The following is a 15,555-nucleotide window of genomic DNA, read 5'->3' as shown; positions in this document are numbered from 1 at the left end:
CCCAATGCAAGTAAAGAAATAAAGGAGAATATTCTTGACAAATTTCGGAATGATGAAGTGGGAAATTTGTGTCGATCTGACAAAGCTATAGTATTGTTAGGAACAAAATTGTGGAGTAAAAGTTCAAAGAAGGAGAGAAAAGTTATAATGAGTGATTTACGCATCTTAGGAAATTTGATTTTAAAAACTAGGAAGAGAACAAATCAACCTTCTTTCTCTGGAGAGGACGTGGTGAAGCGTTGTAACTTTAATGAAATATCGCAAACCATTTCTGAAATGACTTTGAAAGAGGATGGGACATTGAAAGCAGGCTTGAAGCTTTCAATTGGATTTATATTGAAAAAGTTAATTAATTTCTTAAAAGGGGAATATATAATGCAAAACAAAATGGAAGAATCCGCAGAGATAGATTTGTCCAAAGCTGTCCTGGATTATAATTGGGATAGTATTTTTTTTACAGCCAGAGTTCAATGTGAAGCAAAGAGAACAAATTTGAGAAAACCCAAAGAGATGCCATTAGAGAATGATATAAAGAAGCTACGGCAATTTATTACTGAAGAGATGGTCCGTATTTGTGAGGATGATTATCAATTATTTGATTCACATATGTTTGTTAGGCTTCGCAATGTCATCGTAGCTAGGCTTACAATGTTTAATGCGAGGAGAGGCGGAGAACCCGCAAGGATGTTGTTAAAAGACTGGAATGATGCAGATTCAGGTGTATGGGTTGATCCCCAGCTTGTACAACATGTCACTGATCCTCTGGAAAAAGCGTTACTTGAGAAGTATAAGCTGGCCTATCAGTCTGGAAAGGGAAGCAAGATGTTGGTCCCTGTGTTGATACCCAATGACACAATTCAGCCTTTAAGGAAACTTGCACAGGAGCGTAAAGCTGTTGATATTTCAGACAACCCATTTCTTTTTCCAAATACAGGAATATCCAAAGATCATGTAAGTGGTTACATTGCCATCAAATATGTCACTTCCTTAGTAAAGGATTTAGAGAAACCCCAGTTGTTAATAGCTGATAAATTCAGGCACCGAGCTTCGACATTATTTGCCTTACTTGATGTCCCACAACACGAGAGAGATGTCTTCTATCGACATATGGGACACAGTGAATCAATCAATCAAAACATTTATCAGTGTCCACTTGCAATACGAGAAATAACAGAAGTTGGTCATTTTTTGGGTCAAATTGATAACTCAGCATCGGTCACTGGGGAAGGAAATTGTAACATTGAAACAAATGACTCTGTAGTGAATAGAGACTCAAATGCAAATTTTGGAACATCCATAGTAACAGCTGCAAATCAAGAAGAAATATTTGATGGTGAAGCAGGAGTGCCAAATCAGCTTACGTGTTCTTCAAAACAAACTGAACCCAAGAGGAATTCAAGCAAAAATCGGAGATACATGTCATGGTCAGATGAGGATACAGATAGAGTCAAGTCATATTTTAAAAACTTTGTCGAAGATGTTTCAGCACATGGTTCAAGGGGATCATTACCTAGAAAGTCTGAAATTATTCTGTTCTTAAAACACCACAGGGTATTTTCACAAAAAGGAATCCCTGAAGGTACACTAATTAGTTTGGTGAAGACAAAGATTTTTAATGAAAGAAATAAATATAGAAGGGAAAGAGCGTTTCAATCGGTGTAATGACAATCATGAATTTGATTTGTATTACATTCATTGTTTTGTATAGTGTTATTGACATATTTTGGGGGTTTACAAAAACGTTTTATCTTTATATAGTACAATCTGTTCATCATTGCAATATCCTTTTTTATATTATATGAACATTCATTTGCTCAGCTTGAGAGACAAATGCTTTGTAGAACCATAGCTGCCAACCGTTCTGTTAAAAACGGATTTGTTCCGTATTTGACTTCCTGAGTCTGTAAGTGCTTATTTTTAGTTCAAAATCCGTATTTTGTAATTTTTGACTAATTTGTGGTAAAAAAGCCATGTGAGCCTAATGAATTATTATTATTGATCCATTATTATTACTATTACTACTACTACTATTGTTGTTATTATTATTATCATTATTATTGGTGTCCAGTGAGAGCATAATCTCCATTTGTGTAGCTCTTTAATTTGAATTATGCCTCTATCATAAATGATTTTCAACAATTAAAAAAGTTCCATTCGTTTATATGACGCCTGTATTTTAATCAAACCTTTCATAATGTATTGGAGATTTGCATAGGATATGGATGTTAGCCTCGATATACTTTGAATATTCTAAGACAGTATTGATACTTTCACTATTTGTTACAAATATTATTTTAATTAAGAATAAAATTAAATCCACCTTTTTGATTGGAAGGTATTCAATAAGAAAATCAATTGCTTATATTGATTAAAGATGACAATGATTATTTCCCTTTATTAATTTATGAAATATATAAATTTAATCCCTTTAAAAACATCTTCATCTGATTTTAATTTTTTTTTTCAAGCAAGCTTTTGTAACGGTTTAGGTTCAAGAAAAATAAGTATACTCCATTTTTAGGTGTGTTTATCTTGTCAAAGTAAAGAAGTAGGAATTCTCTAATATTTAGAGGTGCATTTTACTATAACTACTATTATAGTATACTACTTAAAGACCATTATGTTGCATGAAAGAAAACATATATGCTATCGTCTACTTTTTATCTGAACTCACCTAATTTTTACCCCAAAACGCCCTCTCAAGTGATGTACCAGGTTGGTAGTTATGCATTTCTAACCATCTTAAGTTATTTCATTTATTTTACAATTGTGCTTCTTGTGTATTGGTCCTTATCAAAGTTGAGGCAGTTGAATTCTTTCTTTATATTGTCCGTTCTGAATTTTGATCTCATTGTGGAAAGCTCCCATAGCGGGCAGGGAGGTACACACTGTGTCTTCTATCCCCTTATATCTGTTTTCCAACATGCTTTCAGTCTTTGTCTTGGAATGAGATTACTTGTTTTTTTCCTGGCCCTCGCCGGAGTCCTAGCTGGGAGGGAAGCAGTCAAATGCATATTTATTGTTTTGGGAGATGATATTTTTTTCCTTGTAAATCATCTCTCTGTTATGTATTATTACTATATTTGTTATTTTTTAATGTATAATGTAAGCATTTGAGTGTGTTCCTCTTTGTTGGATTTTGTTCTTGTGTCCGGATAAGACTTATAGGTGATCTCAAACTAAGTACATTGGTGATACGCTCTTGGAATCTACATCTGATCCCTATTTGTTCCCAGTTCCCCTATGTCTTACTTTCTCTTGGATGCTTCAACTGTAATTCTAGAACTTTTTACTATCCAATTTTCTTCCTTTTTACTGGCGCTGATATAACCTAAATGTGTTGCAAGCGCCGTAAAACCCTTAAAAACAAAACAACAATCATTGTGGAAAGTGTCATTTTAACGATTCAAATGTGCTGGTACTAAACCCGATAGTTGAGCAACATTTGGACTAGCCTCTGTCATCTCAAACTTGTTAGTGTTAGTAATAGTAATTAAAAAGGCTGACTTTTATATGTTGCGATTCGATGAAGGGGGCGGGGCTTCGGCACACATCGCCCCTCATCCCGGGCCAAATGAGCGTTCCTTATTTTATTTTTGAAAAGTTGGCAGCTATGTAGAACTATCTGAAAGAATCAGATATGGCAGAATAAAAAGTCTTTCTACTAACCCTAACTTAATTGGCCAATGTAGCTTTATGTTCAGCATTGTCTAGATACCTAATGTAAAATTTCACTATTCTTTTTATGATAATTTTAAGAGTTGCAATCTTTAGAGGTGACTGTCAAGAAATGACACCTCTGTGCATTTAATTTCATTCTTTTTTTATCCCCTCATCCTTAATCAGAATAATAATAATTAATAATGAAAAAAAATGCAGCAACGACAGCTTAGAACGGCATAAAGTGCTTAAGAATTATTTTTTTTGCATTAAACTTTATTCAAACGATTTTCAACACTTTTGCTTCACAGTTTATGCTTTTTAACAAATGCAATTAAGCAACTTACCAGCAACAACATATTGGTTTGTTATCATTTGAGGGTTTTATCAGTAAAACTGTTTCTATCCTTTTATGTTGCACTGTACACATAACAAACTTCATGCTTTTATTTGGTGACCAAAGACTTATGTGATACAGTGGATGAATGTTTGTGATGGCTTTTGGAACTGAAATAAACCTGCAATATGATTTGTAGACTTCTATCGTTATGTATCATTTTTCGGTCAAATGTAAATGTAATTTTACACGAGCTTGATGTATCATAAAACCCACAATGAGCTCAACGTGCAGCTGGTAGTGGTAGTACATTTATATGGACACGAACAACGTTGTTACAATTCAGTAACGTACTCCAATTAACACAAGTGAGACTGTAAATGAGACTTTTACAATGACTCTGCATCGCCACAAATATGAATTCGAACCCTGACAACTCGGGCGTCAGACGAACTGTCTACCACGAAACCAAAGCAAGCATTGTGCAAGTTAAAGTGAATGAGATGTTGATTGAAGCCGTTCATTGTGTCCATCAGATCTGCTGTCCTATCCATCCAACTCCATTCACTGGGTGGGGTTCCCGACTTCCCATAATGGGCAGGGACGTACTCGTTGCGTCTTCTATCCCCCTATGTCTATTTTCCAACTTGTTTTCTGTCTTTGTCTCGGGATGGGATTACTTGGTTTTGTCCAGGACCTGGCTGGGAGGGAAACAGTCAAATGTATAGTTCGAGTTTTGGGAGATTATATTTTTCCCTTGTAAATCATCTGTCTGTTATGCTCTTTATTGTTTTGTTTACATATTATTTATGCTTTGTAAACATTTGAGTGTATCCCTCTTTGTTGGGACCTGTGCTTGTGTCTGAATGAGACGTTTAGGTGATCTCAAACTAAGTACTTTGATAGTGGGCTCTTGGAATCTACTGTTTCCTATTTGAAACAAATCCCCTTTGCCTTACTTTTTCTTGGGTGCTCTAATTGTAGTTCTAGAACTTTTTACTATCCCATTTTCTTCCTTTTTACTGGCGCTGATATGACCTTAATGTGTTGCAAGCGCCGTAAAACCCTTAAAAACAAAACAAAACAAACCAAGTCCATTCAGTGGTATACAACAACAACAAATAAACTCCTCTGCCTGGTCCCTTCTATCTCTGATCTTAACCTGGGTCGTCAGGTTTCTAAAGGGGTCGGGGACTGCAAAAACAATGGCGCACGGAGCAACTGGGAATATTTTTTGCCGTGTTTGAGTCCCAGGTTATTTCCCTGAGCGCCCCTTCTGAGGGATGGACCTTCCCAGGAGTTAGTAAATGCGTTGCTCGGCCATTTCACTCTACGCACACTGGGATAAGCTTCGACACTATGGCCATGAAGCTCTTAATCTTAAGGACTTACTTTATTTTAGACAATTTGGTGGTAGCTCACTTGAAAATGCACTCTTAGGTATACACATATATAAACATATACTGGGCTCCCTAAAAGGGTTTTTTAATGTGGTCTCCCTAAAAACATGTTTTACCAAATGTCTCCTTAAAGCTACAGAAACACTTAGTAAAACAGTAGGGGGACCGAGTAATTTTCTATATACCATTGTGATCATCAAGCATCAGAATTGTGTTCATAAATCATTGTAGGGCATCAAACTATACTCATTTGAACAAAGATTGAACAGTTTAATCAATTTGAACAAGACATATGCTTGGTCCTCCAATTGGTGCATTTCAAAGTGGTCACCTTAATAGTGGATTGATACTTATATATATATATATATATATATATATATATATATATATATATATATATATATAAGTCCACCAGAAGAGGGGTTTTACGATCCAAATAAAATAGGGACCCGTCTTTTTTACATCAAACTTTTCTACCCTATTACCTGATTCATTCTGAGAAGAATCTGAATTTTTTTAGCGGAAGTCTCTCTTGACTGCTTCAACATTTCAACAGTTGTCCGATTGTTGCCAATGTAGCTGTCATGATGCAATTTCTATTGTGTGTCCTTTCAGGTTTTGGTTCAGCGTAGCCTGGCAGCAAAGAATATGTACCACGTAAAGGGTGGGTCCATACTAGCAGGATACCTCAAAATTTTACCGTTGTTCACCATTGTTTTCCCGGGGATGATCAGCCGTGTCTTGTTCACAGGTCAGTAAGAGTAATGTCATATCCCTTAGGAGTTAGTCGATAGGTTTAATCTTGTCAGAGATAAGGCATTGTTTTGGCTGACAGAATATTGTACTTGTCGCCAACAAGACAGTGTTTTGGCTGACAGAATATTGTACTTATCGTCAACAAGACAGTGTTTTGGCCGACAGAATATTGTACTTGTCGCCAACAAGACAGTGTTTTGGCTGACAGAATATTGTACTTGTCGCCAACAAGACAGTGTTTTGGCTGACAGAATATTGTACCTGTCGGCAACAAGACAGTGTTTTGGCTGACAGAATATTGTACTTGTCGCCAACAAGACAGTGTTTTGGCTGACAGAATATTGTACTTATCGTCAACAAGACAGTGTTTTGGCTGACCGAATATTGTACTTATCGTCAACAAGACAGTGTTTTGGCTGACAGAATATTGTACTTGTCATCAACAAGACAGTGTTTTGACTGACAGAACCCCAACATTTCCCACAAACGTTATATTTTGTTCTTTTTAAAACATGTAATGAGTAACCCACTGCCTCTATAGGGTGATATGCGATATTGTTACTATCGCTAAAAGTGGATTAACATTTAAAACAGTCTAACCCATGAATTTGAGTTTTTTCCTAATTTAAGACGACATATCTGGGTATATTTATTGTCACAATAAGACCCTAGTCAAGACAAGATTGTTTTTGGGATGTTATTTTCTTGCATTTTTCTTCCTGCTTTGACTGTCACCGTTTCTTACACACATTTTCAAATGTTCGTCCTAACACGGTATTTTGTCGGAGTCACCTTCACGCCAAAACGTGATATTCGTATCAAGGCTAAAATTATAAGATATGTGATATATTTAGTTACTTTAAGAGGCTGTATAGATTTAAAAAGAAAAGAGAATATACAGAGATCATCAACTTAATTCTCATGTTTTTGACCATAATATATTCATGCTTTTGAGACAAATCCATTCCAATATAATACCGTTTTAGGCGATATGTCACAATTCCTCACAACAACTCTTGTATTTTGGTTCCAGATGAAGTAGGCTGCACGGATCCAGACATTTGTGAGATGGTCTGCAGTAACAGGGTAGGCTGCACCAATATTGCTTATCCTAAACTGGTCATTGAGCTCTTGCCTAGCGGTGAGTCACTGTTTCAAATCTTTTTTTCTTTACGTTGTTGAAACCGTTCTTGGCTAGATGTGAGTCGATGTATCAAAACTTGTTAACGTGATTGAAACTGTTCATGTCTTGCGGTGAGTCGATGTATCAAAACTTTTTTACGTTATTGAAACTGTTCATGTCTTGCCTTTTCCAAAGACTCAACTATGCGCCGAGCGAGGCTCGAACCCAGGACCTTCCGATCCGAAAGCGAATGTTATATATATATATATATATATATATATATATATATATATATATATATATATATATATATATTTATTTATGAGTGTTGGTGGGTACTTGTTGGTACGAAAGTGCTCGATAATGGTGGTTAGAGCTAATATATAATGTAAATTTTCACTCACATTTTTGTGGTCGAGACGACTCGTTTCTGTGTTTTTTACACTTCTTCAGTCGGCGTAATCCATTGTAATGTCCGTAGAAAGTTCTTACTCCAAACTAAAGTTGTTTCGTTGTGTATTGGTGATTAGTGTTGATGTGTATTGTGATGTGCTCTCATGTTTATATTATGAGTGTGTGTGTGTGTGTGTGTGTATGTGTGTGTATGCGTGTAAGTGTGTTGTGTGTTGTGTGTACATGTGTGTGTGATAGTGTAGTGGAATGTGGTTGCGGCGCAACTTTTCAAACAAAGAGAACGCTGTTAACGACCAGGTACTCATTTTACACTTGAGTATGGTGAGAGAATGTGAGTAAGGACCTTCTGATCTGAAAGCGAGTGCTATACCACAAGGCCACCAAGCCTCATTGATCCGCCCAAATAAATATTATGTTCTTCTTCAGGTATTCGCGCAGTGAGGGGTGTGTGGGGAGGGGGGGGGGGGATGAAAGATGGGTTTTTCTTTTTTATGTTTTGAAAATAGCACAATACCGATCTGAACCCTGTGCAGTGTGATTAGGGTTATTAGGAAACAAAAGCTTCCATGCGCAGATAGTTTCTAAAATCAGATGAATAATCAGTCACTTCCTTTAACATATTTATAATATGAGTGTGTTATCATCATCATCATCATCATCATCATCATCATCATCATCATCATCATCATCATCATCATCTTTTATTTGATCGTGATAATGATGGAATAGTTGTGGTTGTTTTGATAACCATGAGGAGATTTCCATAAAACGCTTATTTCAATTTTAGAATAACAACAAGGACACTTTTCCATATAATTGTTCGCACAAATAGATAAGATCAAAACCATTTCCAGTATTTCTTTTGGGATTGCGGCGACATCCTTTTAACACAAATCCGGATATTTATGAAATAATCATTCCACTAAAATGGAATGCATTTTTCTATCATTTATTCAATCTTGTTTTTCCAAGTTGAACTGTAACCAAGCGCAATCATGTTTATTTTTTGTTACACTTCCTGCCCTCCATCTACAAACAAAGAAAGCTGTTTTGTCATTCAAAGGAAATACATGTAATTGAGGGAAATCCATTTAACTATAAACTTAACTTTAATGAATATTTGATAACAACATCGCGAAAGACGGGTGCCGTGTTATACAACTATACATTTATACAAAAGCTACATCGCAAAAGACGGATGCCATGTTATACAACTTTTCATTTAGACACCTAGACCATATCTATTGTCAAATTTAACGTGTATGTCACGTTGTTAAAACGTAAACGTGTATTGTGACGTTAAAAGAAACAAGCTATGGCTATTTTGTAACTTGTTCAGTTGTATAAAAAGAATACTTAATGTGATAAGAATGTTTATTGCTTAAGAAATAGAACCAAGAGTAACAAGACACATTGGAATTTCCTCGTTACGGTTGAATAAATAAAATCACTCTTTTTTTAAAAAGCGTCGCTAACCAAAAAAATTAAACAAGAAGAAGGGAAAATACGTGAACAAAAGCAACAGATAATAACAACAACAAATCATCAACAAGTCATGCATCGATAACAAAGTAAATTAGATAACTTAACCAACAAGAATGTCAATCAAAACAAGAAGAACATCAACAAGAACAAAAACAAAAACCCAAACAAAACAAAGCAAAACATAGCAACAAAATAAAACAATACAAAACAATTAATCAGCATGAATATAAACAATAGAAGAAGCTTTTACGAACCGTCAGGTCAACGGAGCTGTAGTATGAAACGGGCATTAGTTGGTTTCGTTTTTTCCTTTAGATAGGACCTTAATGTATCACAGAGAAATATTCGTCAAGTCTAACAGACACAGCCACTGCTTTCAAATGGTCACATGGCCCTTGCCCCCTCCCTCCCACCATCCCCCCCCCCCCCCCAATCATCTTTCGGACCTGGTAAAAAAGAAGTCAAATTCTCGCCTCTTAAGAAGCTCCAGCGACATGACATTGTTAATCGTAGCAAAGAAAAATTCCAAAACTTTGGTGATCGTTCTTTTGAATTTTTTGGCCTCACAGGCATCATGTCTCGTCCTACATGCCAAGTGTTGATGGTGGCCTCGGACAGCCTTGCAGTTGTAAAACGCTTTGTTCAAGTTGAGTGGACATTGCTCTGTATTTAAACTTGCCCATTTAATTTGACCAGTTTGTCAATGATGTCCAAATTGGTGTATAAGGGTTGTATAAAGTTAACGACATACAAGCTGAGTTCATGGAGCCAATTCAAATGGATGGGCTTTAATCATTATATCATACATTAGAAAATCAATTCGATCACGAGGAAAAGGATAAAAATAGTCATAAAATGAAATCATGGACAATAAATTCAGATAATATCAAGCTTTAAAAATCATGGTCCGAATCTTTGATATATTTTGGAAAAAATATAGAACTAACCATATTATGAGGGACGCCGTCTAAACATGACCCAGATTCTTTTCATAATTAGATGCAAATGACTTGAATGATCACGTGCTTCCTGTCATTTTGTTCTGATGGCGTCATCGTACGGTTAACTCTATGCGTTGCGTTTATTAAAACAACATGAGAATCGGTATTTTCAACAATAACCTTGAAAAATTGTGACAATAGATATCAAAAATGACTTTGATATATATATCTATATATAATATATATATATATATATATGTATGTATATATATATATATATATATATATATATATATATATATATATATATATATATATATATATATATATATATATATTTTCAACAATAACCTTGAAAAATTGTGACAATAGATATCAAAAATGACTTTGATATATATATATATATATATATATATATATATATATATATATATATATATATATATATATATATATATATGTATGTATATATATATATATATATATATATATATATATATATATATATATATATATATATATATATATATATATTCAACAATATCCTTGAAAAATTGTGACAATAAATATAAAAGAATGACTTTAATATATATATATATAATATATATATATATATATATATATATATATATATATATATATATATACACCATACTCTTATGTGAACCACCGTTATAAAACGGTATTATGTCAGGTTAATTTAGATGCTACAAATTGTATTTATACGGATCGTTATTTTGGTCTATTTTAACTAAAGCTAGAGGTGCCTAAATGAGCCAGTACAATAGAGAGAAAGATAAAGTGGGTAAATGTGACTTATATATAAGGGAACAACACTGACAAAAAACAAACAACGTTTCGGCCCTTGGCCTTCGTCATATGAGTCACATTTACTCACTTTATCTTTCTCTCTATTTTAACTAAAACCGCACAGTGGCATGGCGATTTAAGTCAAACCCCACTCAGAACCCCAGTCAAAATCCCACTCAGAACCCCAGTCAGAATCCCACTCAGAACCCCAGTCAGAATCCCACTCAGAACCCCAGTCATAATCCCACTCAGAACCCCACTGAGAATCGTACTCAGAACCCCACTGAGAATCCCACTCAGAACCCCACTCAAAATCCCACTCAGAACCCCAGCCAGAATCCCACTGAGAACCCCACTCAGAATCCCAGTCAGAATCCCACTCAGAACCCCATTGAGAATCCCAGTCAGAACCCCACTCAGTACCCCACTCAGAGCCCCACTCACAACTCTGTTTGGGGCGCTCGAAAAGGAAACGATGTGTTGATTTATACAAAAGTTTCAATGGACGAGAATTGGGTTACATTGAGGTCTTCACGGCAGAACTTGAGCTTGAGCTATTTTTAAATAGCGCAATGTCCACTAAACGTGCTAAAAGCGATTTACAAGATCTGTAGATGATATATTGCTCAAGTCAGAGTTTTTGTGGTCCAAAAACCACTTAACAAGCCTATGTTTTTTCTTTGTTTTTTCTTTGTCTTTTTTGTTTTCTATCCCATAATCGACACAGAATTTGAGATTCCTGTACAGTTTCCCAATCTCTAACTGACCCATTCCGGAGAAATTTCCCATGAACTCACTTCACTTTTTAAAGGGTTTGGCATTTTAGTTTTTATTTCAAAAATTTGAGATTCTTTAATAATAATAATAATAATAATAATAATAATAATAATAATAATAATAATAATAATAATAATAATAATAATAATAATAATAATAATAATAATAATGCAAATTTATATTGCGCAACATATCCCCCTGGTTGGATGCTCTGGGCGCATTACAAATAAAATTGTCATATCGAAAGAGAAAAATACACACTAACAGCCATCCTCTCCCACCACCCACTGCCTCAAACTCGCCAATACCACACACACTCATCCACATCCACACATACCACATACACACACTTGCAACACAACACTTTAGGCGAAAGAAGCAAGCCAAGGTCCATCATATCCAGATTTTTGACACCCTATTTTTAAAAATGTTTTATTCCCCCCTACACACCTAACGTTCTACCCAGCGGCGTGGCGTGCTTACAGTATAAAGTGGTGCCAGACGAAAATGACTTACACGTGCCATAGTTGTAAATATAAAAGAAAGAAAAAAAAATAAAGAAAATATATACTTACATAATTGTAAGTAAATTTGCATGGTGATGTTTCTGTCCCTGCAAATCTTTTCAATAGTTTGTTTATATAAATCACGAACGAATATATTGATTGGAGTTTGGACACTGAGGGAAATGACTAAAGGGACACATGCAGACATTGAATGTCAATCGAACAAAGCTTATTTTTTTTTAATTACAAAGAACAGGAATGTAAAAAGCTATTCCAATTAGGAAATCAAACATGACATCATACAAGATCTCTCTCTCTCTCTCTCTCTCTCTCTCTCTCTCTCTCTCTCTCTCTCTCTCTCTCTCTCTCTCTTGTGATGAATGCGCGCACACACACAAAGTCAAACACACATATACACGCAAAGATCATATAGCATCACTATCAAGAAATGTATTGCTTAGTTCGTTCACATTCCTTCATATCAATTTTTGCAGCAATAATAATGATAATAATTTTTAAAAAATAATAATAATGACGATGATAATGGTGATGATATTATTATTATTATTATTATTATTATTATTATTATTATTATTATTATTATTATTATTATTATTATTATTATTATTATTATTATTATTATTATTATTATTATTATTATTATTATTATTATTATTATTATTATCATTATTATTATTATTATTATTATTATTATTATTATTATTATTATTATTATTATTATTATTATTATTATCATTATCATTATTATTATTATTATTATTATTATTATTATTATTATTATTATTTATTATTATTATTATTATTATTATTATTATGTACTTTATTCATCCAAAAGGGAATTTTTGTACAGACGTATAAAATGCCGACAATGATACATACATAAACATAATATACGTAAGTATAATGTGGTAAAGTAAAATTTGGTAATAGGTATATATAGTATAATAATATTGTAGGCTGTAAGAATAATTACATAGTGTAAATTAAGGGACATACAGATTATAAAAGTGTAAAGATATACATATCTAGAAAAGGTACATTGATGTCAACATATAAGAAAAAAAGATCAGCAAAAAGCTAAGAATTAGTTACAGTATAATACTATTGTAAATTGACTGAGAAAAATTACATAGTATAAATTACATGGCACGTAATGTAGAATAAAAAGGTCAGTAGAAAAGTTGTAGTAAGCGATTTTATAAATTGATGTTTAAAAAATTGTGGGTATGGATTAATTTTAAAGAAAAGGTTTCAAAGTTAAACAGACGTAGACCAACATCTATAAATTATTTTCCTTATTAAAAATTCTGCAACTATAAGGTAAAAAGGATCGGAGGTGTCTTTCACTTTTTGTTCGTATAGACAACAATCGGTCACTTCTGTTCGACTTAGTGAGCTGAAGATTTAAAGGGTGAGTTGGATTATCTAAAATATTACTAATTTTTCTTAAGCAGTATTCTGTATATAAATCAGTAAAAGACATGGATCCTGTAGTAAATTTATTAGCTCTTTTAATAATCTTGTAAAAGTTAGCTTTTGCTGCGCTAGGACAACCCCCCCCCCCCAGGCAGTAATGCAAAAAGCCAAAACACTTTCTATTACAGATCTATAAATTAACGTACAAAGTGTTTTGTCAATGTTAAGTTGGGACAATTTCCGTAAAAAGTACATTCTTTGATTAATTTTGCTATTGATATAACTGGAATGTACGTCCCATCGTAATTTGTTGTCCATGGTGACTCCTAGATATTTGTATTCTACAACCTGTTCTACTTTTTCATTTTTAATAGTAATATGGTCTTTTGTATTCTTATCTTTTCTAAAGTCTATAATTAATTCTTTTATTATTCATATTATAAAGCGCAGCTCTGGTTATAGAGCTGCTCCTTTTTTATATATATACATCCTATTTCCATTGTATTTTTATCTTATGTGTAAATTATAACACGTCTGTACAAAAAATTTCCTTTTTGGGATGCAATAAAGTATTATTATTATTATTATTATTATTATTATTATTATTATTATTATTATTATTATTATTATTATTATTATTATTATTATTATTATTATTATTATTATTATTATTATTATTATTATTATTATTATTATTTTGTCTTACTAACATTCAATTCAAGGTGGTTATTGTCGCACCAGGAAACAAATTTCTTTCTTTCTTTCTTATAATTTATTTCTTTATTAATAGTAATTAGTCCTTGTAGAGATGTATCGTCAGCAAATTTTAAAAGGGGTATGTTTAAATCTGTGCTTTTACAGTCGTTTGTATAAAGTATAAAGAGCATGGGAGAGATTACACAGCCCTATGGATCACCAATATTTAAAGTTATGTTATTGGAGACATTTCCTTTTACTTGTATGTATTGTGTTCTATTTTTAAAGAAGTCTAGCATCCAGGAGATGATATAAGGTTTAATTTCAAAAGTAGAAAGTTTATGAGCAAGGAGGTGGGGCTGAATTGTATTAAATGCGGATGAAAAATCAACAAAAAGAATTCTGCAGTAGCTTTTAGGCGTGTCTAAATGTTTGTAGATATTATTTGTAAAAACTAGGATGGCATCTTCTACACTGCATTTACTTTGGTAAACAATTTGATAAGGGTCCAAAATTAATTATTAATGATAATAATAATAATAATAATAATAATAATAATAATAATAATAATAATAATAATAATAATAATAATAATAATAATAATAATAATAGTAATAATAACAATAATAATAATAATAATAACAATAATAATAAATTACTATATTCAATAATCACGTCAAAGAGAGAGAAACAATTGAACTTGTTAATAATCGGGATTTCGATAATAATAAAGATGTTCGAAGTTACCATACTAGGACGTAAATGACCAACATTAGCTATTATTTCCCAGTCCACCAGAGTTGGAGCAAAAATTTATCGGCACCTGAGGCGGGTTTTTTTTCTTCTCGTATTTGAATATGGTAAAAATTCGAGCCATTTTCTCAAGTAGTCAATGTGGCAACACTGATAGTAATAGCCTTAAATGGATCCAAGGAAAATCCGCTCCATGCGTGGGGAAATCCAGTCACTCGCCCAGCGATGGTACACAGTCGCAGTCATCACCGGATTGTGTGAATCGGGATAGAAGCGTTCATATAGGGCGTTGTGAGAGAAAGGGAGTATGTTTCGCACTGTTGACAAAAGGCGGTATATACCATTTCTCAGTTTTATATGTTTTTTAAAATGCTGTCATCCATTTTTAAAAGATGGATGCGGTGCCAGGCACCTTTGAACCAATAGAGCCACGCCCCTGGTTCTACCTGTCTGCGGCTAT

General features: G+C 33.5%; 1 protein-coding gene across 1 annotated transcript in view; it reads left to right on the top strand.

Annotated features, from left to right (window-relative positions):
- Window positions 1–15,555, top strand: part of LOC144966090 (sodium/glucose cotransporter 4-like) — a 60,853-nt gene that overhangs the window by 25,452 nt on the left and 19,846 nt on the right. The window contains exons 11-12 of the mRNA XM_078902154.1: window positions 6,013–6,148; window positions 7,187–7,294. Of these exons, the coding sequence (XP_078758280.1) occupies window positions 6,013–6,148; window positions 7,187–7,294 (244 nt within the window). The remainder of the gene's footprint in view (window positions 1–6,012; window positions 6,149–7,186; window positions 7,295–15,555) is intronic.

Source organism: Berghia stephanieae, chromosome 2 (genome assembly GCF_034508935.2).
Source record: "Berghia stephanieae isolate SIO BIC M18660-M18661 chromosome 2, UCSD_Bste_1.3, whole genome shotgun sequence".
Lineage (NCBI taxonomy): Eukaryota > Metazoa > Mollusca > Gastropoda > Nudibranchia > Aeolidiidae > Berghia > Berghia stephanieae.
This window is presented reverse-complemented; position numbering and strand designations above follow the sequence as displayed.